At 44.1% G+C, this 18,538-nt stretch overlaps 1 protein-coding gene across 1 annotated transcript; it reads left to right on the forward strand.

Moving 5' to 3' along the window:
* Positions 1–1,218: 1,218 nt before the first annotated feature.
* Positions 1,219–17,233, forward strand: LOC139062001 (uncharacterized). Its single transcript, XM_070542032.1, has 2 exons — positions 1,219–1,334; positions 16,087–17,233. The coding sequence occupies exons 1-2, from the start codon at positions 1,224–1,226 to the stop codon at positions 16,534–16,536; spliced, it is 561 nt and encodes a 186-aa protein (XP_070398133.1). The 5' UTR covers positions 1,219–1,223; the 3' UTR covers positions 16,537–17,233.
* The last annotated feature ends 1,305 nt before the right edge of the window (positions 17,234–18,538 follow it).

The raw sequence follows: 18,538 nt of genomic DNA on the forward strand, positions 1-18,538 counted from the left end.
TGTGTGGTATTTACCAATGTGTACTTATGATTATGTTTGTAAATATAAGAGCAGCTCTGACCATGCGTACGAACAGCATCCGGTGGTAGAATGGGGGAACCGCAGTACTGAAGGTCTCAGTCGCCCACACGTCTCATCCATAAAGTATTTTACCCAATAAATAATTATATCTGTGGAAATTCAGGTCTTTCACATAATTTGTGCTAAAACCAATAAAAGGCACGTGACCGAGAGGAATCAGACATTATATCATGGCTGTTCTGTGCTGAAGAATTTGGCCGAGCATGCACTCTGAAGGGAACGCGTCCTCCGTGAGCGCTCTGATGATTGGGACTCATTGTGGAGCGACAAACTGCATAAATCTGATTCCATTTTCTGTATGTAAATGACTGAGAACGGACATGAGCACCTGGATACTCACAGGTGGAATGTGTCATCAGGCGATTGCGGAGGACCATGCACACAAGAGGCCACCTCATATTTCATAGATCAGGATTTTGACTGTTCGTGCACACACACTCTAAATTACATTCGTAGGAAGGGATATTGGACAGTTTCTATGAACATTTAATAAATGACGGCCGTGGAGAGCAGCTTTTTGGATTAGTGGGAACTCTAGAATAAAAAAAATTAGTTTTTTAGTAAGTCTAGTTTAAAAGTTTGAAACGTTTTATTACATTTGTTAACCTAAAGCGAAGTTCTGATTTGAATCAGCAATTTGTTTTTTGAGATAACAGCTGTCGAGTGTGAATAAATAGTAGTTTCCAAAAATATGTTTAAGTGTGCCATTCACATCAGAGAACAACAGCCGTAACAGCTCCTCCAGATGTTTCTGATCCAGATATCCCACAGAACTTCCAGCTCAGAACTGGTTGTGAGGCCATGCCACTTCTAGCTCATCAGAAAACACCAACGTCACATCATCACTGAAGTTTTTTTTTGTCAGGCCCAGGGCAGAGCCTGATGCACAGCTAAACACACACACTCGCGCACACAGCAGCTATAAATCCAACTATCAGGACTAGTGACGATGTCTGTCTGCTGACCTCATTTCTTCCTCCCTCCTCCTCCTCCTCTCTGTTATTATTTCAGCCTGATCGGTCCTGAGCTGCAGTCACTGAGTCCCACAGAGAGGATAAGTCCTCCTCTTTGCCTTTGTGTATTTCTCTGAGCACCTGTGGCCTCTGGTTCCTGCTAGACCTAGGCTCTTCTCCTGGTCCACCATGCGATCACTGCTGGAGAGCAGCTGGATGAGGTTTGGACCGGCTGGCCGGGATTCTCTGGACTGGTCAATTGTTCCTTCAGCACTGCCCTCCACTGACAAACAGGAGACGGTGAGTTCCTGCAAATGTTTCATGTTCTGTTTTAATACTTATTAGTCTCAGCCTAAATAATAGAAACACTTCAGCAGATTTAAGGAGCTGACTTTTTAGTCTCCAGATTTTGAGGCTTTGATAGTTTCAGAGAACTAATTCCTGTCATTAATCTGACCTGAGTTCACACCAGGCCCCCACAAAGCTGCTCAAAAATTGAAGCAATCCCTGAAGTACCAAAAATTGCAGTTCCACTCTCATCCGCTGGGGGCTGGTGTCAGAAGCGAGCAAATCCTCATTGACTCCCATGTTAAAAATACCAATTTCACAGCAGAAATAAACATGTTTACAGCCTGGTACCAAAACATGTTTTTGGTTTAAATGATCTAGTTTACACTCATGACAACTCTGAGGGGGGTGAATTTTTTTCTCACTCTTCTGTTTAAGTGTATTAAAAGCCTAAAATTCTGTATAATTAATGAGCATCAGACCCACGTGACCACAGAGCTAGCTCCGTGGAAAGGCCTCAGTAGAGCCTCGGTCTGGTCTGGAAACTGTTCTGGGATTTTGAGTCTCTCTGTGTGTGTATTATTTTTTGGATATTATTTGTGCAATTGTTGGACAAAATGACTTGCTGTGGCATTAATTGCACTAATAGAGCGTCCAAGGAGACTCCACTTCATTTTTTTCGGTAAGTAAAATTATATTTATGTATTTTAGGTCACTGCCGAGCTGAGCTTAGATTTTAACATGTACTGTTTAACCATGAAATTTAAATGTAATAGGGTAAAACCCAGAACATTTAACACAATGCTGCACTTTAGAAAATGGGTTTAAATATAACATGTTGGTGGAGCTCTCGGGAGACCTCTGTTTTCCACCCCGTTCTCCCCTCCCCGCAGCTCGGCCCACCTCTGTCTGATCGCGGCTTCTGTCTGCTGTGCGGCTGCCGGCTTGTGGAGGTCTCGGAGACCTCTGTGTTACACCCGGTTTTACCCAGCGGTCAGCCCAGCGTATCTCTGACTCAGAAGCTCTGGTGTTGTGCACAGTTAACTCCAGTTGTAGCTAGGTTGCTACCTCCGTTAGCTTAGCTCCCACCTCCGCGTTAGCTTTGGGTTAGCTTCAGGTTAGCTTGTAGCTAGTTCGACCGGGTGTCGTCAGTTGATCCCAGCCTTACAGCCACACCCTCAGCTCCACCTCTCTTCCCTTTTGTGGAATTGTCTGGGCATGACGGAACCTGTGACACGGTCAAAATGGCGGTGGTGGCCACCTCCCATTTATCTTTAAAAATGTGTTATTGGAGCCTATGGAAACCCAGTGGACAATATTTTTATGTCGATGGTTCAGACTGTTTGTCCTTAAAGTGAAGGATTACGATCTGGAGTTGCATTTATAAAGCTTGCTTATTCTTGAAACAGGACCTGATAGGTACAGGGGTTCCCTAAGTGTGGTGCACACACCCCTGGGAGTGCGAGAGCTGCCGCTAGGGGGTACGCGAGGTAAAAAGTGTAATGGCTGCAGAGCTCAGAGAAGTCTGTCATATGTCACCATTAGCGTAGCCAGAAACTCATTTGTGGGTGGGCCTAAGAAAAAGTAAGTGGACACAATAAATGTAATTGAAAACAAGTATATTTTGTGTGTGTGTGTGTGCGTGTGCGTGTGTGTGTGTGTGTCCTCTGCATGTGCCCTAGCTTCATGATAATAATGACCGAGCTTCAGCGCTCTGGCCTGCGCAAACTGTTAATAGCAAGATATGTTCCGTATTTGATCATTTTTAACGATGTTGGAGGAATCTGAAGGTGGTGAGTCATTCTGGCAGATTGTAATTAACACCCTGTCTCATGCAGGTGTTCTGACATTGTAAACCTCACACACAGAACATTGTGGATGTAACTAAATAAATGAGCATTTTAGCATTATTATATTATTATATTAGCACACTGACTGTGGGACAGCATTCTAAACGTGTCATCTGAAGTTCAGAGTGCGTCTGTCAGAGGTCAGACGCTTTCCAGCGGAGCCACGACTCATGGGTGCACTTGTGAGCACATCTGGGCTGGGCAGAAGTAATTTTACAACATTGGTTTAAATAGCGCCAATAACGAGATGCGGTGACTGGAGGCTCATGGAGGTGTGCCGCATACACACAAACACACATACACACACAGATTAAATAAGTGCACGCTGCGCAAACTCCGGCGTTGAGCCGCGCTGTGCCGTCAGACTGAAGGCAGAAATGAGCGCTGCCTCCTCCCTGATAAAAAAAACTTTTAAGAGGTTTTATAACATTTTTCATTCAATGTCAGATGAAGATATTAGCTTCTATTTTGGGATGACGTATGAAATTCGAGTCCGCTCCAGCCAGTGACTCCCCATGAACCTGACCACAACTCATGTTACTGAAGCATTTGTTATTCCAGTCCGAATCACAGATTCAGCCACACCATAAAACAGCAATAAGTCGGTCTGAGGCAAAAGTGAACCTCATGGTTATATCGTTTCCATCTTGTCCCCTATAGACATAGATTACGCACAAGTAGCTGATCAGTTCAGGTTTACGCAGAGCAGAAGGAAGGAGAGAGCTCTGGCCACACAGGTTAAACGTTCCTACTTTAAGAAAACCGTTAAATTGCATTTTTTATGTGCTACCTGGGCACTCTAAATATTTATTTAAAATAAATCAAAGGAAATTGTAATGGTATTGATTGTTTATTAATTACTATTTAAAAAATGAAAGTGATGGGGAAAAAGGTCGATCATATTTTTTTTTACCCTGTCTGTCAATATCCATGCCCTGATGTGGGGCTGGGGGGTGCGTGGACATGGTCGGGACATAGAAGGGGGTGCGCGGCTAAATACGTTTGGGAACCACTGTTCTACACAAACTTTGTGATTCTTAACTTGCAACTCAGATCAGACCCTGGTATAAGCACATGTGGGAGATGGGGAAACTGATGAAATGGTTGCTTTCATTTATTTGACTAATGATTCCTACATTTACTGTAGGCCTAATTACGAACAAGGTTGTACCGTTCATTAGCAGCAATAATGTCAGTGTGGCTGAACTTACCTGCTTCAGGGTGGTGTTGGTGTGGATGTTTCATCAGAAGCTTCAGCAGCTGTTAGGGTACATCTAGAGCAGGGGTTGGCAACCTTTTTCCATCAAAGAGCCATTATTATTCGTTTCCCACAGTAAAGAAGACCCTGGGAGCCACAGCAGCTGCGTTGTGGGTGGGCCTACAAGGTCTAAGCCCATGCACTTGCATTTGGGTCCACCCTAAAACAGCCAAGAGCTGCTTTAATCCTCTCAGGCTCAAAATAAGTTTTGATAAAAGGACGAACAACTAAGTCCTTCAGGGGTACTTCTGAGTTAAAAATGCTCATGAAATACGTATGTGGAGGAACCAGGTAGGTAGGTTTTAACGCTTGCCTCCAGAGGGTTAACCGATCACAACAGGTGACAGTCCTCAGTCTTTCCATCCTGGGGTCGTTTATGCAGGTTTTTCTCCTCGTGTTCTCCCTGTGGAGAGGCAGAGGGCGCTACTATAGCTCCCCAGTGTACAAACCACAATCATTTTTATTTTTGCAAACCTTAATTTTTTCAGCTCCTGCCTGAGTTGGGCCTTCTCATGCTCATCCACCTCTGCTTTCTGTACCACTCTTTCAAGCTCCTTATTCACATCTACTGAATCTCCTTTAACCACTACCTGATGGTCGCCTTTAGCAGTACGAATCTCTGGACGACTGAAATCCGGCAGGTTATGTTTTACCAACTCGACCAAGTCTGAGAGGCACAACCAGCTGGCTCTCTTTGGTGCAGGCAGACACTGTGATACCATATCGGGGTGAAGTACAGGTTTGAAACCTACTTTTGACCCGTCAGCCAGGAGTACAGAGAATAAATAATTAATTTCAATAGTGTTGTGGTTTTTTTCCATTCCTGATATATTAGCTCCTGTATCAATCATGTATTTATGTCCTCTGAAAACACAAAACAGCCAGGGATATTCTAATTGTGCCACCTTTGGTAAAGCATCTATGGCTTCTGAGAGTGTGAAGGGGTGGTTGGGAAATTCCCGAGGGATTGTTGGGCTCCCGCTGGAGCTAGTGTTCTCTCCTCCCAGGTCTTCCGCCGTGCATCCCGCTGCTCTGGTGTTAACTTCGCATATTCCTCTGCAGGAAGCCAGCTGTTTGGCATCCTCTGCGTTGCAGAGCACTGTCTGTACATCTCGCGGTTCCCATGGGTTTTCTCGGGAGCCCTGAGTACACACTACCCCTCCTGCACTTGCCTAGAGCTCAATCAATCTGGTACCGCCATCTACTGGCGTGTTTTAATCCGGCATCTTCAGCAAAAGCTTATTAAATCCAGCTTTCCACTGATTTTATCACAAAATTACTGTTTTGTGGCATCACCAAGATGGCCACAGACAGGGACAAAATGGCTGAGTGGTACTTTCTGCTTCTCTATCGTGTGTGTGTGTGTGTGTGTGTGTGTGTGTGTGTGTGTGTGTGTGTGTGTGTGTGCGTGCGTGCGTGCGTGCGTGCGTGCGATACAAATGGCAGCATACAAGCGAGATGTAAACATGTCGAGGACCAGTATGATATGATGTTTAAATGCTCACATCATCAGGCTGAGGCTGGAGTCAGGAGGTCACAGACAGGCTTTCTTCAGCTCATCTGGAAGTGGATGTAGAAGTGTGCTTTTCTGGCTAAAATGAAGAAGCATAACATTTGAAAATAATTTAATTTTCATAGTACACACCTGTGGCTGTCAGTAGAGATGAGGGGCACACCCAGATGTGATCCTTATTAAGTTAACTGGAATAAATGAAAACAACTAAAGTTTTGAGACATGAGATAAAAACACGTTATGCAGCGATAAGTATTACACACTGCCCTGTGATTGACACAGGCATATTTACATGTACGAATGTTGATGGCCTTAAATAAAATTTCATTTCTTGAACCATTAATGAACCTGAATGAACTCCTGAAAAGGCAGAACCCAAAAATGGTCCTCTTCAGCCTGTTAGTATGGTAGCTAGTTAGCTCTCCAGTCAGACGGAAGGGTCTGAGACATGAGAAATGTCTAATACCAGTAATATTTGTTTTATTTCAGCAGCAGTACTCTTGTATCTGCTGTGATCTAAGTCAGTGTTTTGGAATAAATGATTAATAAAGTCTGTTAGCCCTCACAGTCAGGAGACCACCATCAGCGAACATGAAGCTAACGTTAGCTGGCTAAGACGTGCTGGTGGACACTTCTACAGTACAGTAATATATTATATTCATAAAACACAAACAATAAAAATGCTCAACCTTACTTGAGACCAGGGCTCGGGGGATTACCTTCCACTACAGTCCAAGGGAACCGGTCCAAGATTGCGGCTGCATTTCCTGTTCTCACGCAGCTAAAGCAGGGCATTTCCTTTGTGTCTGTGTATACACCACCCCCTAGTGTACTAAACACGTAGTGCGGTGAGGTCAAACTGGGTTCAGAACATTGACATATATATATATATATATATATATATATATATATATATATATATATATATATATATATATATATATATATATATATATATGGACAATGGGTTTCCACAGGCTCCAATAACACATTTTTGAGGAAAAATTGGAGGTGGCCACCACCGCCATTTTGACCGTATCACAGGTTCCGTCAAGCCCAGACAATTCCGCAAAAGGGAAGAGAGGTGGAGCTGAGGGTGGGGCTGTAAGGATCAAATGACGACACCCGTCAAACTGAAGCTAATGTACCTATAAGCTAACCTGAAGCTAACCCAAAGCTAACGCGGAGGTGGGAGCTAAGCTAACGGAGATAGCAACCTAGCTACAACCAGAGCTAACTGTGCACAACACCAGAGCTTCTGAGTCACAGACACGCCGGGCTGACCGCTGGGTAAAACCGGGAACACAGAGGTCTCCCGAGAGCTTCACAAGCCGGCAGCCACGAAGCAGACAAGCGCCGCGGGCCTGCGGCGATCAGAGATGCGCCGAGCTGCGGAGAGGGGACCATACTGATAGCCGGAACCCAGCTCCACCAACATGTTATATTTCAACCCATTTTCTAAAATGCAGCGTTATGTTAAATGCACTGGGTTTTACCCTATTGCATTTAAATTTCATCGTTAAACAGTACATGTTTAAATCTAAGCTCAGCTAGCGCAAGAGCAGCAGACCTGAAATCATCGACATAAATACATAAATATAATTTTACTTACCGGAAAAAAATGAAGTGGAGACTCCTTGGACGCTCTATTAGTGCAGTTAATACCACAGCAAGTCATTTTGTCCAACAATTGCACAAATAATATCCAAAAAATAATACACAAACGCTACAACTACTGGTTTAAGTTCAGAGACTAAAAATCGTGGAACAGTTTTCAGGCGAGACCGCTCAGACTGAGGCCTTTCTCCGTACTAGCTCTGTGGTCATGTGGGCCTGATGCTCATAAAGTAGTCAGAATTTTAGGCTTTTAATACACTTAAACAGAAGAGTGACAAAAAAAATTCACCCCATCAGAGTTGTCATGAGTGTAAACTAGATCTATTAAACCAAAAACATGTTTTGCAACCAGGCTGTAAACATGTTTATTTCTGCTGTGAAATTGGTATTTTTAACATGGGAGTCAATGAGGATTTGATCGTTTCTGACACCAGCCCCCAGAGGTTTTTTGGCTTATGCCCTACTAGGTTTTCTTTGGCTCTGCCCTACTTGGTATTTTTGGCTTCGTACCACTCTTTGTTTTTCATTGGACTCATCATCTTAATAAAGATGTTTCATTTTACATCCTCTCCTGCTCCGTGTCGTGTCTGCACATCGGGTCCCACTCCTCCACTTCTCAAAGTGACAGCGGTAATATGAAAATGAAATATCATTTCTGCTACTGCATGATAATATGATTTTTGTTACACATACAAGGGCTTTTGCAGCCACATTCATGGTGTGCACCCAGACTGCCAGCTCAGTTACTCTGTCTGTCCAGGAGCTGGTGCATGAATCATGGCGTCTCTGTGTGTCCGCAGCTTCCCATTTTTTACACTCCAGAGGTAATAAACCGTCCGGGTGGGGTTCAGCTCTGCGGCCTGCACGGCTCTTTCTGCTTGTATTCTCCAGCGTTTTCACTTGCTGCAGGGAGTTGAGCCTGTTGCATGAGAAATTACAACTATTGCTTTTACTGCCAGGTCTTCTGGATCCAGCCATATGGGGGTTCCGCCTGCTGGCTCATAGGCTCTCCACATTTTAACAACTTTTCTCCCTGCTAGGTGCCTTAGGGGTGCCAGCGCAGGGTCCCGTCGGAGATCTGTCCCTGGCTTTACCAGGACAGACATCACCCAGTCAGGAACTAGTAGGGTTCTGGCACCCAGGTCTCCTTCCAGCATCGTTACACCAGAGGAAAGGCAGGCGGTACTTTCTCCCTGCATTATCTGTGCTTCTAATGCAGACACATTTGTCACCCATTCACTGGTTGGGTCGTCCGACTCATGGTCTTCACTGCTTTCTGACCCGCGTCCCCGGCTCTCTAGGAGAGATGAGGAGGGGAGTAATAAAATTGGTGTGTGGGTTAAACAATAACAGAGTGCAGTGTCACTTAAAAAACAAGAATTTTATTACAAAAAAATGAGGGAATATTTACAAAGGATCTTAACAATACTATATACAAAAACAAAAGAAGCTATATTCAAAAAGGAGATACGAAAAACGCCACCCCAGAAGGGGGTGGGAATTTAACAACCGAGAATATAAATATATAAATACAAAAGGGGAGATCCGAGGTCAAAAGTCTAAAGCCGGTCCAAACTCTAATTACCAATGGGTCTAATCCTAAATCCAAATCCAAATCCAAAAAGTGAGCCAAATACCAAAGTCTAGTGAGCGAACCGAATATTATCTAAAGAGCGACCGAGGAGAAGAGAATAGCATAAACTGTTACCAGTCTACACTACCATTGGACCTTCTCACTGAACTGGTGGCTGGAAGCAGCTTTCAACTGCTGCCAAGTGATCATCAATGATTTGGAACAGCTGGGAGACAGGTAACACAAAGGCCACAGAGGCCTCCTTGTGGCCGAAAAGGGGTACGGCATGTAACACCCGCTTTCAACCTCCTCAGAGGATGGGATATCATCTCTGATATCTGTTCATAGGTTCAAACCTTGTGGGTGCCCTCTCATACGAGGGTGGGGGATTCAAAACAGGGTAAAGTGGTGAGTTTGGGGGTGCAGTAGCCCCCCAGGGTGGCCAGTCCTTCAGGGTGAGTGCCTGGCATGCCGCCCTGTGTTTAGAGCGACCGTCTACTGAGTATCTGTAAACAGGCCTATTATTGTTTTTAATGCCTCCAGTGAGGCTTTGACTGTGTATTTAAATTCTGCTGTTCCCTGTAAGCAGGTGGCTACATGCCCTGCGGAGCAGGCTCCCCATACACTGTCATACCAGCTGGCCAATTATTCAACCTGCACCCCATGGGGGGTTTCTGATGCACATGGGGTGGTCACCAGGTTTAGTATTTCATACACTCCATCTGTAGCCTCAACTTCAGGCCTTCTGTAAATCAGCACCCGCCCTATTTCAAATGGTGGGCTCTGATCCATTGTTGCCGCATGGCAGTGATGGTACCTGCGCTTTAACGTCAGTGTTACCCCGTCCCCGAAGTACAGTTTTCATTTACTGAGTTCACTAGAGATGCTGGGGGTGCAAAGCACACTCAAGAATAATCTGATATTGTTGCTCGAACTCTCCCTCTGTCATCACAGGCCAGTGGGTCCTCGTGATCTGCCTGCTTGGGTCCATGTTTATCACCCGGTCCATATTCATTCATGTCTGCCATGCCTAAATTTTCCTCTGTTACGCTTGCCCCTTCTGCATGAGGGGTCACCAGTGTTAGGACCAGGGTCCTTTAAAAACACGGTGTGTGTCGACTCACACCAGCAACAACTTAGCTTTTTCGAATCGGATTATGACCCGAGGTCAGGAATTGAAACCTGTGGCCTCATTCTATTTGTGAGAATCCTTAACAAGGCTACTCACTTTCCTTTTGATGAGAATCTTTAATGAGGCCACTCACGTTCCTCATGAACCTGGTGCCCTTGGTCAAGCCGGACTACACTCCCTTTCTATGTTTAGCTGCTAAATCAAATAAAATCAAACTTTATTTATATAGCGCTTTTCATACACAGGAAGCAACACAAAGTGCTTAACAGATTAAAATAACCCATATAACCCGCATTCCCTCCCTTTCCCTCACTTAAAACAACTGTGACAGTTTCACCCCAATCCACAAACCATTCCCAGACACACACACACACACACACACACACACACACACACACACACACACACACACACACACACACACACACATACACACACACACACACACACACACAAATACACACACACACACACACACACACACACACATAACATATTAAAAGACCACTGTAAACACTAGGCTGAGCTCAGATTGGACAGGTAAGGAAAGACACGCCATCAAGGGAGCCATCTGCCTCGACAGCAGCAGATCGACGACAGCAGCCAAGACACCAATCCAGGGTGCCATGGGAGGGAGGGTGGAAACCCCCACCACTACCTGGGCACTACCCAAGGAGCGCCCCCAGCTGCCGCCACCAACCACCAGTCCCAAGGCAGAGTGTTCCACAGAGGAAACACTGGAAGGATTAAAATACGTGACATGTAAAATAACAAGAGCTAATATGGAAAATATGTAAAATGTATGATGTAAAATATCCAATAAAATGTGATTATACAAATAAAACAACATAATGTGTAACACAACAGTAATTAAAAATAAATAAATAAGTTAAACAAGCAATGCAATAAATAGTAATCAGTTAAAAGCTAAACTAAAAAGATGGGTCTTGAGCCTGATCTTAAAAACATGAACGTTCTCTGTGGCCCTGAGATCCTCCGGCAGCCCATTCCAGAGGCGAGGGACGTAATAACTAAAAGATGCCTCACCGTGAGTGTGTGTCCTGACTTTAGGAATGACAAGGAGACGGCTGCCAGAGGAGCGCAGGGGCAGCGAGGGTTCGTATGGTAAAAGTAGTTGTGAGAGATAAGACGGGCCAAGACCATTAAGACACTTAAAAACCATTAAGAGTATCTTAAAATCGATCCTGAAACATACAGGGAGCCAATGCAGTGATTCTAAAACCGGAGTGATGTGCTCCCGCTTCCTGGTCTTTGTCAGGACACGAGCTGCTGAGTTTGGTAAAAGTTGTAGACCTGAAGTGCTCTTTTTAGGAAGACCAGGAAGCAGGGCATGGCAGTAGTCTATCCTACTGGTGATAAAAGCATGCATCAGCGTCTCCGTATTGGCCCGAGCGAGAATGGGGCAGACTCTGGAGATGTTCTTGAGATGATAAAAACCTATTTTAGTAATGTTTTTAATGTGGGGTATAAAAGTCAGCTCAGTCAAAAATCACGCCCAGGTTCTTCACTTGTGAAGAAGGATTAAAAGACATTGATTGTAGTTTTGTAAAAGTTTCTCTCTCTGGGCCTCAGGACCGATGACTAACACTTCAGTTTTGTCCCAGTTGAGCTGGAGAAAGCTTTCTGCCATCCAGGATTTGATGTCTAAAATGTAGTTAAAAAGTGCATCCATTGACCGTGTGTCATCAGGAGACACAGAGATGCACAGCTGTGTATCATCAGCGTAACTGTGGAAATTTACTCCATGCCACCTGATGGTGCCGCCAAGAGGGAGCACATAGAGGTTAAAAAGTGCTGGGCCTAAAACTGAACCTTGGGGCACACCACATGTAATCCCATGAAGCAAGGGCGTCAGTTTGTTTCCAGAATTGCTGGGGACAATAACCATACACTTGAGTGGGGTTTAAAAATTGCTGGGGACAATAAAGTAGGCTAGCACAGGGGTCGGCGGCTCTGGAGCCGCATGCGGCTCTTCCATCCATCTGATGCAACTCTCTGTGTTTGTAAAATAATGAATGGATATTTAAATAAAATGCTTTATATTTTACTGCATTAATTTTACATCTGTATGCCAATTCTAAATGTAAAGATTGTCTGCGTAAATCTGAACAGGTCCAACCTGGTCTTACTGTGAGACCGGGTTGACGCGTCACGCTTGTGCGTAATCATAGGCGCTTTATTAGCTGAAGACGATGTGAGATTCTGGGATTCTCCTCAGACGGCTCCTGGATGTGTCGCCACATTGGAGACGGGAACAAGCGCTATTCAGCCAAAGTTTCATCATCAGGGAACATTTTCTAAGTGACAAGTCTCTCTGAGAGACCGGGTTTGGAAAACACTCGCTTCAGTGGGAGGAACCTTCCCACATGCGCTCTGGGTGGCTCTGGGGTTAATCAAGTTTAATTGTTTCTCTTTGCAACAATCTTCACAAGAAGGCAAAACAGTTAAACGGCAGGTTACATATATTTCCATTTGACTGTTTATTTTGACAGATGAACTCAAGGATGTTGCTTGGTTTGAAAGAATTACCCCCACGCACACTGATGCACATGGATGAGCTGACATTTTAATCGTTAACGCACATCGCGGAGGTAAAAGATTCCCATCAGAACATCAGAGCTTTATACTGGACACTGTGTTCAGCGCGGCTCGGAGCGCCCACGGTGGACAGTGAGCTGAAGATCTGAGGGGTTCGCAGCGCAGCGCAGAACCATGGTGCATGCAATGATTTCCTCCCACTGAAGCGGTCTGGAAACCCGGTCTCTCTGAGGGATGTGTCACTTGGAAAAATGTTCTTTTTATGAAATTATGAAACTGGCTGAACAGCGCTTGTTCCCGTCTCTAATATGGAGACGCATGATGCGTAGAGACATTTGATCACGCACAAAGTTCGTGTGGAGCAGAAGCGGTCGGGCCACGGCAGGTGAAATGTTCCTAGCCTACATGAAGGGAAACTGTTTAATTGTAACATTAATACGTTACTGGACACGCTGGTCTGGTTGGTTAGACCAGTGTTTGAAGTGGAAAACACACACACACACACACACACACCAATTAAAATATATGCTGATAGCATGGACTAGAAGACAGGTGATGGTTTACGTATTTAAATGATGATCAGGCTGCTGTAAAATGTAATCTCCATCCACATCCAGACAGAATCATCCTCTATTCTGTCTCTATTTGCTCTGCTCTTGTCTGGGCTGATCAGCTGATGGTGCGCCTAACTAGCGGCTGATGCACATTTTACGCATTTGGAGAGGTGGGCTGGATGCTGTGCGTTTACTGGAAGATGGTTAACGCACGGGTGTAGACTACATATTAATGACAAATGAATGAAAATTAAATTGTGAGTTTTTACTTCATATTTTATAAATAAAAATGACGGGGGAAAACATTTATGACGTCTTTTTAAACTAAATTTTCTAGCGCGACCTGCCTGCTTCACTTAAGTCACTGCTTATTAAGGTCCGTCCAGAATTACTGTGGGAAACGGGTAATAATGGCTCTTTGATGGGAATAGGTTGCCGACCCCTGGATAAGATCTGAGCTGGTAAAACAAAAATCCTCATCAGCAGGCGTTTTTGAAAGTGGGGGGGACACAGCTGCCAATCACAAATTTTGCCGGGGACATGTCCCCGGCGTCCCCGGTTAAAATGACGCCTATGCCATGAAGCCTAGAGGAACAGGTATCCAAACTCACCATAAAAGTCCTGTCTGTGAGGTAGTAAGTGAACCATCTATGTTCATTACCAGAGAGGCCGATCTCTTTTACACAAGTTAAAAGTATAGTGTGGTCCACTGTATCAAAGGCAGCACTTAGATCCAGTAGAACCAACACTGTCACCCTCCGGGCATCATAATTTATTCTAAAATCATTTAAAATCTTCAGAAAGGCCGTCTCGGTGCTCTGGTTCACCCTAAAACCAGACTGAAATTTCTCTAGGACATCATTAGTATTAATAAAATCGTTAAGTTGATTGAACACAAGCTTTTCTAAAATTTTGCTTAAAAATGGCAAGTTGGACACCGGTGAAAAGTTGTTTACATCATTACAATCTAAATTGCTCTTCTTCAACAGGGGTCTCACCACCGCCCGTTTAAAAGCAGCAGGAAAGACCCATGTCTGAAGTGAGCAATTCATCAGAGTTAAAATATCATCTTTAAAAGAATCATAAAATTGTTTTAAAAACCTAGTGGAAATAGGGTCCAGGACACATGTGGTGTGCCTCACTGAGGAGAAAATTTTATCAAGAATCTCGGCTTCCACCGAGACAAAACTGTCCAAAGTTTCCTCAGGTAGACATACACTGTCAGATTGATCTGAAGCAGTATTGCTTTGTGAGGATAAAATGTTACGTCTGATGGTGTCTACCTTTTATCTGAAGTGGGCTGCAAACTCCTCGCAGAGAATGTCTGAGGGGGTTTTCTGGAAAGAATTAGAATCACCATTTAAAATATTAGCAATTGTAGAAAAAAGTACTTTAGAATTATTTCTGTTTTCTTTAACGATTTTGGAAAAGTAATTGTTTCAGGAGTCTCTAACTGCTTTATTGTATAATTGTAACAGTTGATTATTTATTTGCTTATTTATTGTGATCTTGTTTTTCCTCCATCTCCTCTCTGCCACCCTGCAAGTTCTCTTTAGCTGCTTTAGATTTTCATTTCTCCAAGGAGATGTATGTTTTGACTTTGGTTTTTTGATTTTGGATGGGGCAAGCAAGTCCAGAGTAGGTTTGAGTCTTCTGTTAAAATCATTGAGAATAAGATCACAGGGGGCAGTTGAAATAATAGGATGGATCTTTTTAAAAGCTTCCAGAAAACCAGCAGCCACTTCAGGGGTTAGATGGCGTTTCATTACAGTTCTCAAAGAGGTCTCCTGATACTGGTAATGTTAAAAAACACACAGAAATGATCGGAGATGGCTAAATCCATGACAGAGGACACACCAGTGGACAGGCCATACGTGATGACCAAGTCCAGGGTGTGTCCTCTGTCGTGAGTCGGCTGTGCGACATGTTGAATAAAATCCGTATAGTTCAAGATGTTTAAAAATTCTGTGGCTAAAGGGTCTGAAAGGTTATCTACATGTATATTAAAATCACCAGCTAAAATAATCCTATCAAAGGAGTTGTGCAGAAATGATAAAAACTCTGAAAATTCTTGAAGTGCACTGTGCTTCGGAGGCCTATAAACTGTAACACATAAAATCTGAGGAATGTTAAAAACAGCTGCACAATATTCAAAAGTGTTAAAATTATGAAATAAAACAGGTTTTGCAGAAAGGGTAGAAGAACATATAAATGCGGTTCCACCTCCCTTTTTCCCATTCCTGGTAGAACAAATAAAATTAAAGGTTGGTGGGGAGGCCTCTGTGAGAACAACAGGAGCATCCGAACTCAACCAGGTCTCTGTTAAAAATAAACCTTGAAGATTATTGTCTAGAATAATTTACACAGCTTTCATTCAAGCACTTGTTTTCTAGACCCTTCTGGCGTCATTATTTCAGCAATGAAACATCTTCTTTTAGTCCTCCTAGGTTGATTGATTTGATCATTTAGTCAACAGATGGCTGCGGTTCTGGTTCCAGTCCAGTTTTAAATGAACTGATTAATTCCAGCAGATGACTAACAGATGTTTGATTGACAGCCCCCTATGTTGGACAGATGTTAGTCTTAATCAGAAAAATACAATTATTTTCTCTAATTTAGGGATTTGGAGGAACAATAACATCTTCTCTCCCTGCTGACCTGATTAACCTACTTTTAGAAAAACTGATTTAAATTTTTTTCTGTCACAGGGTCAGGGGTCAGGTGAGGTCATCTTCAGCACCTACATTGCCATAGCAGCCGTCTCCTTCCTACTCCTCCTCCTCAGCATTTTGTGTTTTGTGATCTTCCGGCCCCGGCGAGGCTTCAGCCTTGACAAGCTGGACCTGGCCAATGTGATCCCCCTGGAAGACCTGCAGGACCCAGAGAAGAACTGTGAGCTGCTCTCCTCCCTCCGCCGCGGCAGGGGGCAGCTTCCCAGCAGCAGCTCAAAACAGGATGTGACGGATGGAGTCTTCCTCATGGTCTACCTGCCCTCGCCTTACGAACAGACCCTGACTCGGATCGCCAGAGCTGCCAGCACAAGCAGCTCCAAAGACCTGGAGCTGCCTCCTAGTCCTGGACCTGAGACAATCTGGAGGGAGGAGGAAGGTGGAAGGAAGATGAGTGATGGAGAGATGAAGGAGGAGATGAACAACTGAAAACCGGAATGTGTGAATGTTACTTACTACTAAGGAACCCATCAGATTGCATTGAGTCATTTTGAGACTTGTGTCAGACTTTTCAGCAATCCCCTAAGCAAGCATGTAGTGAAAGTGGAGAGGAAAACTCCCTTTTAACAGGAAGAAACCTCCAGAGGATCCAGACACACACACACATGCACGCAATCACACAATCCAGTCTGAATTTAATAGGCAGCCAATCGAAGGAAGCTCCTCATAAAAAACTCTCTCTGAGAGAAAAAATAAAGTTAACAGCTGAAATTGTGGGAAATTATGCAATTACGAGAGAAATTGTAGAAGTAGTACAGTCTGGAAAGTGGTCAGTATGTCCTCCAGCAGTCTATGCCTATAGCAGCATAACTACAGAGATAACCCTGGATAACATAGTCTTTGAGATGGAAGCATGTTGGAGGCAGGGCAAGGGAGAACTGTACTCTCCACTGTACTCTCCACTGTACTCTCCACTGTACCCTAACCCCACACACACACACACTGGTCCAGATCTTGGCTAACATCAGATTTTAACCATAGACCCTATCAAATAATTTTTTAAGCCTAATCTTAAAAGTAGACAAGGTTCCTGTCTCATGGACTAAAGCTGGGAGCTGGTTCCACAAGAGAGGAGCCTGATAGCTAAAAGATCTGCCTCTCATTCTATTTTTAAATATTCTAGGAACCAACAGTCTGAGAGTCTGCTTCAGTCTGAGAGCAAAGTATTATGTTAGGAATGTATGGAACAATCAGAAATCAGGTGGATGGAGCTTGATTATTAGAAGAAGAAGAAAATATCATTTCTATAGCGCCTCTCAAGATAAAAATCACGAGGCGCTTCACAAAAAAAAGTGAAAATATAAAAAGGCATTTAGAAAATGTTTAAAAATATATTTAAAATGAGCAGAAATAGGCAATTGGGATTTAAAAGAAAAAATGTTAAGAAAGAGAGAGAGTGAATAGGAAAGAGGGAAATCAGTGGATCTTGAGGAAGGTGGAATAGGTGGGGAGAGCAGAATAAAGAGAGAGTGGTGAAGAAGGTCATACAAAAGCCAGCTTGAACAAGTGTCTTCAGCTGCTTTTTGAAGGAGATCACTGAGTCCACTGATCTCAGGCTCAGGGGAGAGAGTTCCAGAGTCTGGGGGCCACAGCAGCAGATGATCTGTCACCTTTGGTCTTTAGCCTGGTGCTGCACAACCAGTAGGCTTTGATCACTGGACCTCAGGGACCTGCTGGGGGTGCAGGGACTAAGAAGATCACCAATGTAAGATGGTGCTTGTCCATGTAAGGCCCTATAGACCAGAACCAGGATCTTGAAATGAACCCTGAAGTTGACTGGCAGCCAGTGGAGCTAGAGGAGAAGCGGGGTGATGTGGGTGTGTTTGGAGGACTTGGTCAGAAGCCGAGCACAGGCGTTCTGAACCACCTGTAGACGGTTCAGGGAGGTTCTGCTCAGACACGTGAAAAGAGAGTTACAGCAGTCTAAGCGTGAGGAGATGAAGGTGTGGAGAACCGTCTCAAGTTCAGAGCGAGACAGAATGGGACTCAGCTTAGCAATGTTCCTGAGATGGAAGAAGGAAGAGCGAACAAGAGAACTGACATGAGAATCCAGGGTGAGAGCTGGGTCAAAGGTCACGCCAAGATTCCTGACAGAGGGTTTGGTGTGAGAAGCAAGCTGACCAAGAGATTCTCTGACTTTGGGAACCAGCTTGTCTGGGGCACAGATGAGGATCTCAGTCTGATCTTCATTCAGCTGAAGAAAGCTCCCAGCCATCCAGGTTTTGATAGAGTCTAAGCAGGTGTGTAACAGCTGCAGCTTAGACATCTCATGGAGCTTAAAGGAGATGTACAGTTGGATGTCATCTGTATAAAGATGGTAGGAGATTCCTTTGAAGGAGCTCAGGATGTGCTGAAGAGGAAGCAGATAGAGGAGCTTTATATGTGAGAAGGCAATACATTATCACACCTGAAGCATTGAAAAATGACTATG

The sequence above is a fragment of the Nothobranchius furzeri genome, chromosome 12, assembly GCF_043380555.1.
Source record: "Nothobranchius furzeri strain GRZ-AD chromosome 12, NfurGRZ-RIMD1, whole genome shotgun sequence".
Classification (NCBI taxonomy): Eukaryota; Metazoa; Chordata; class Actinopteri; order Cyprinodontiformes; family Nothobranchiidae; genus Nothobranchius; species Nothobranchius furzeri.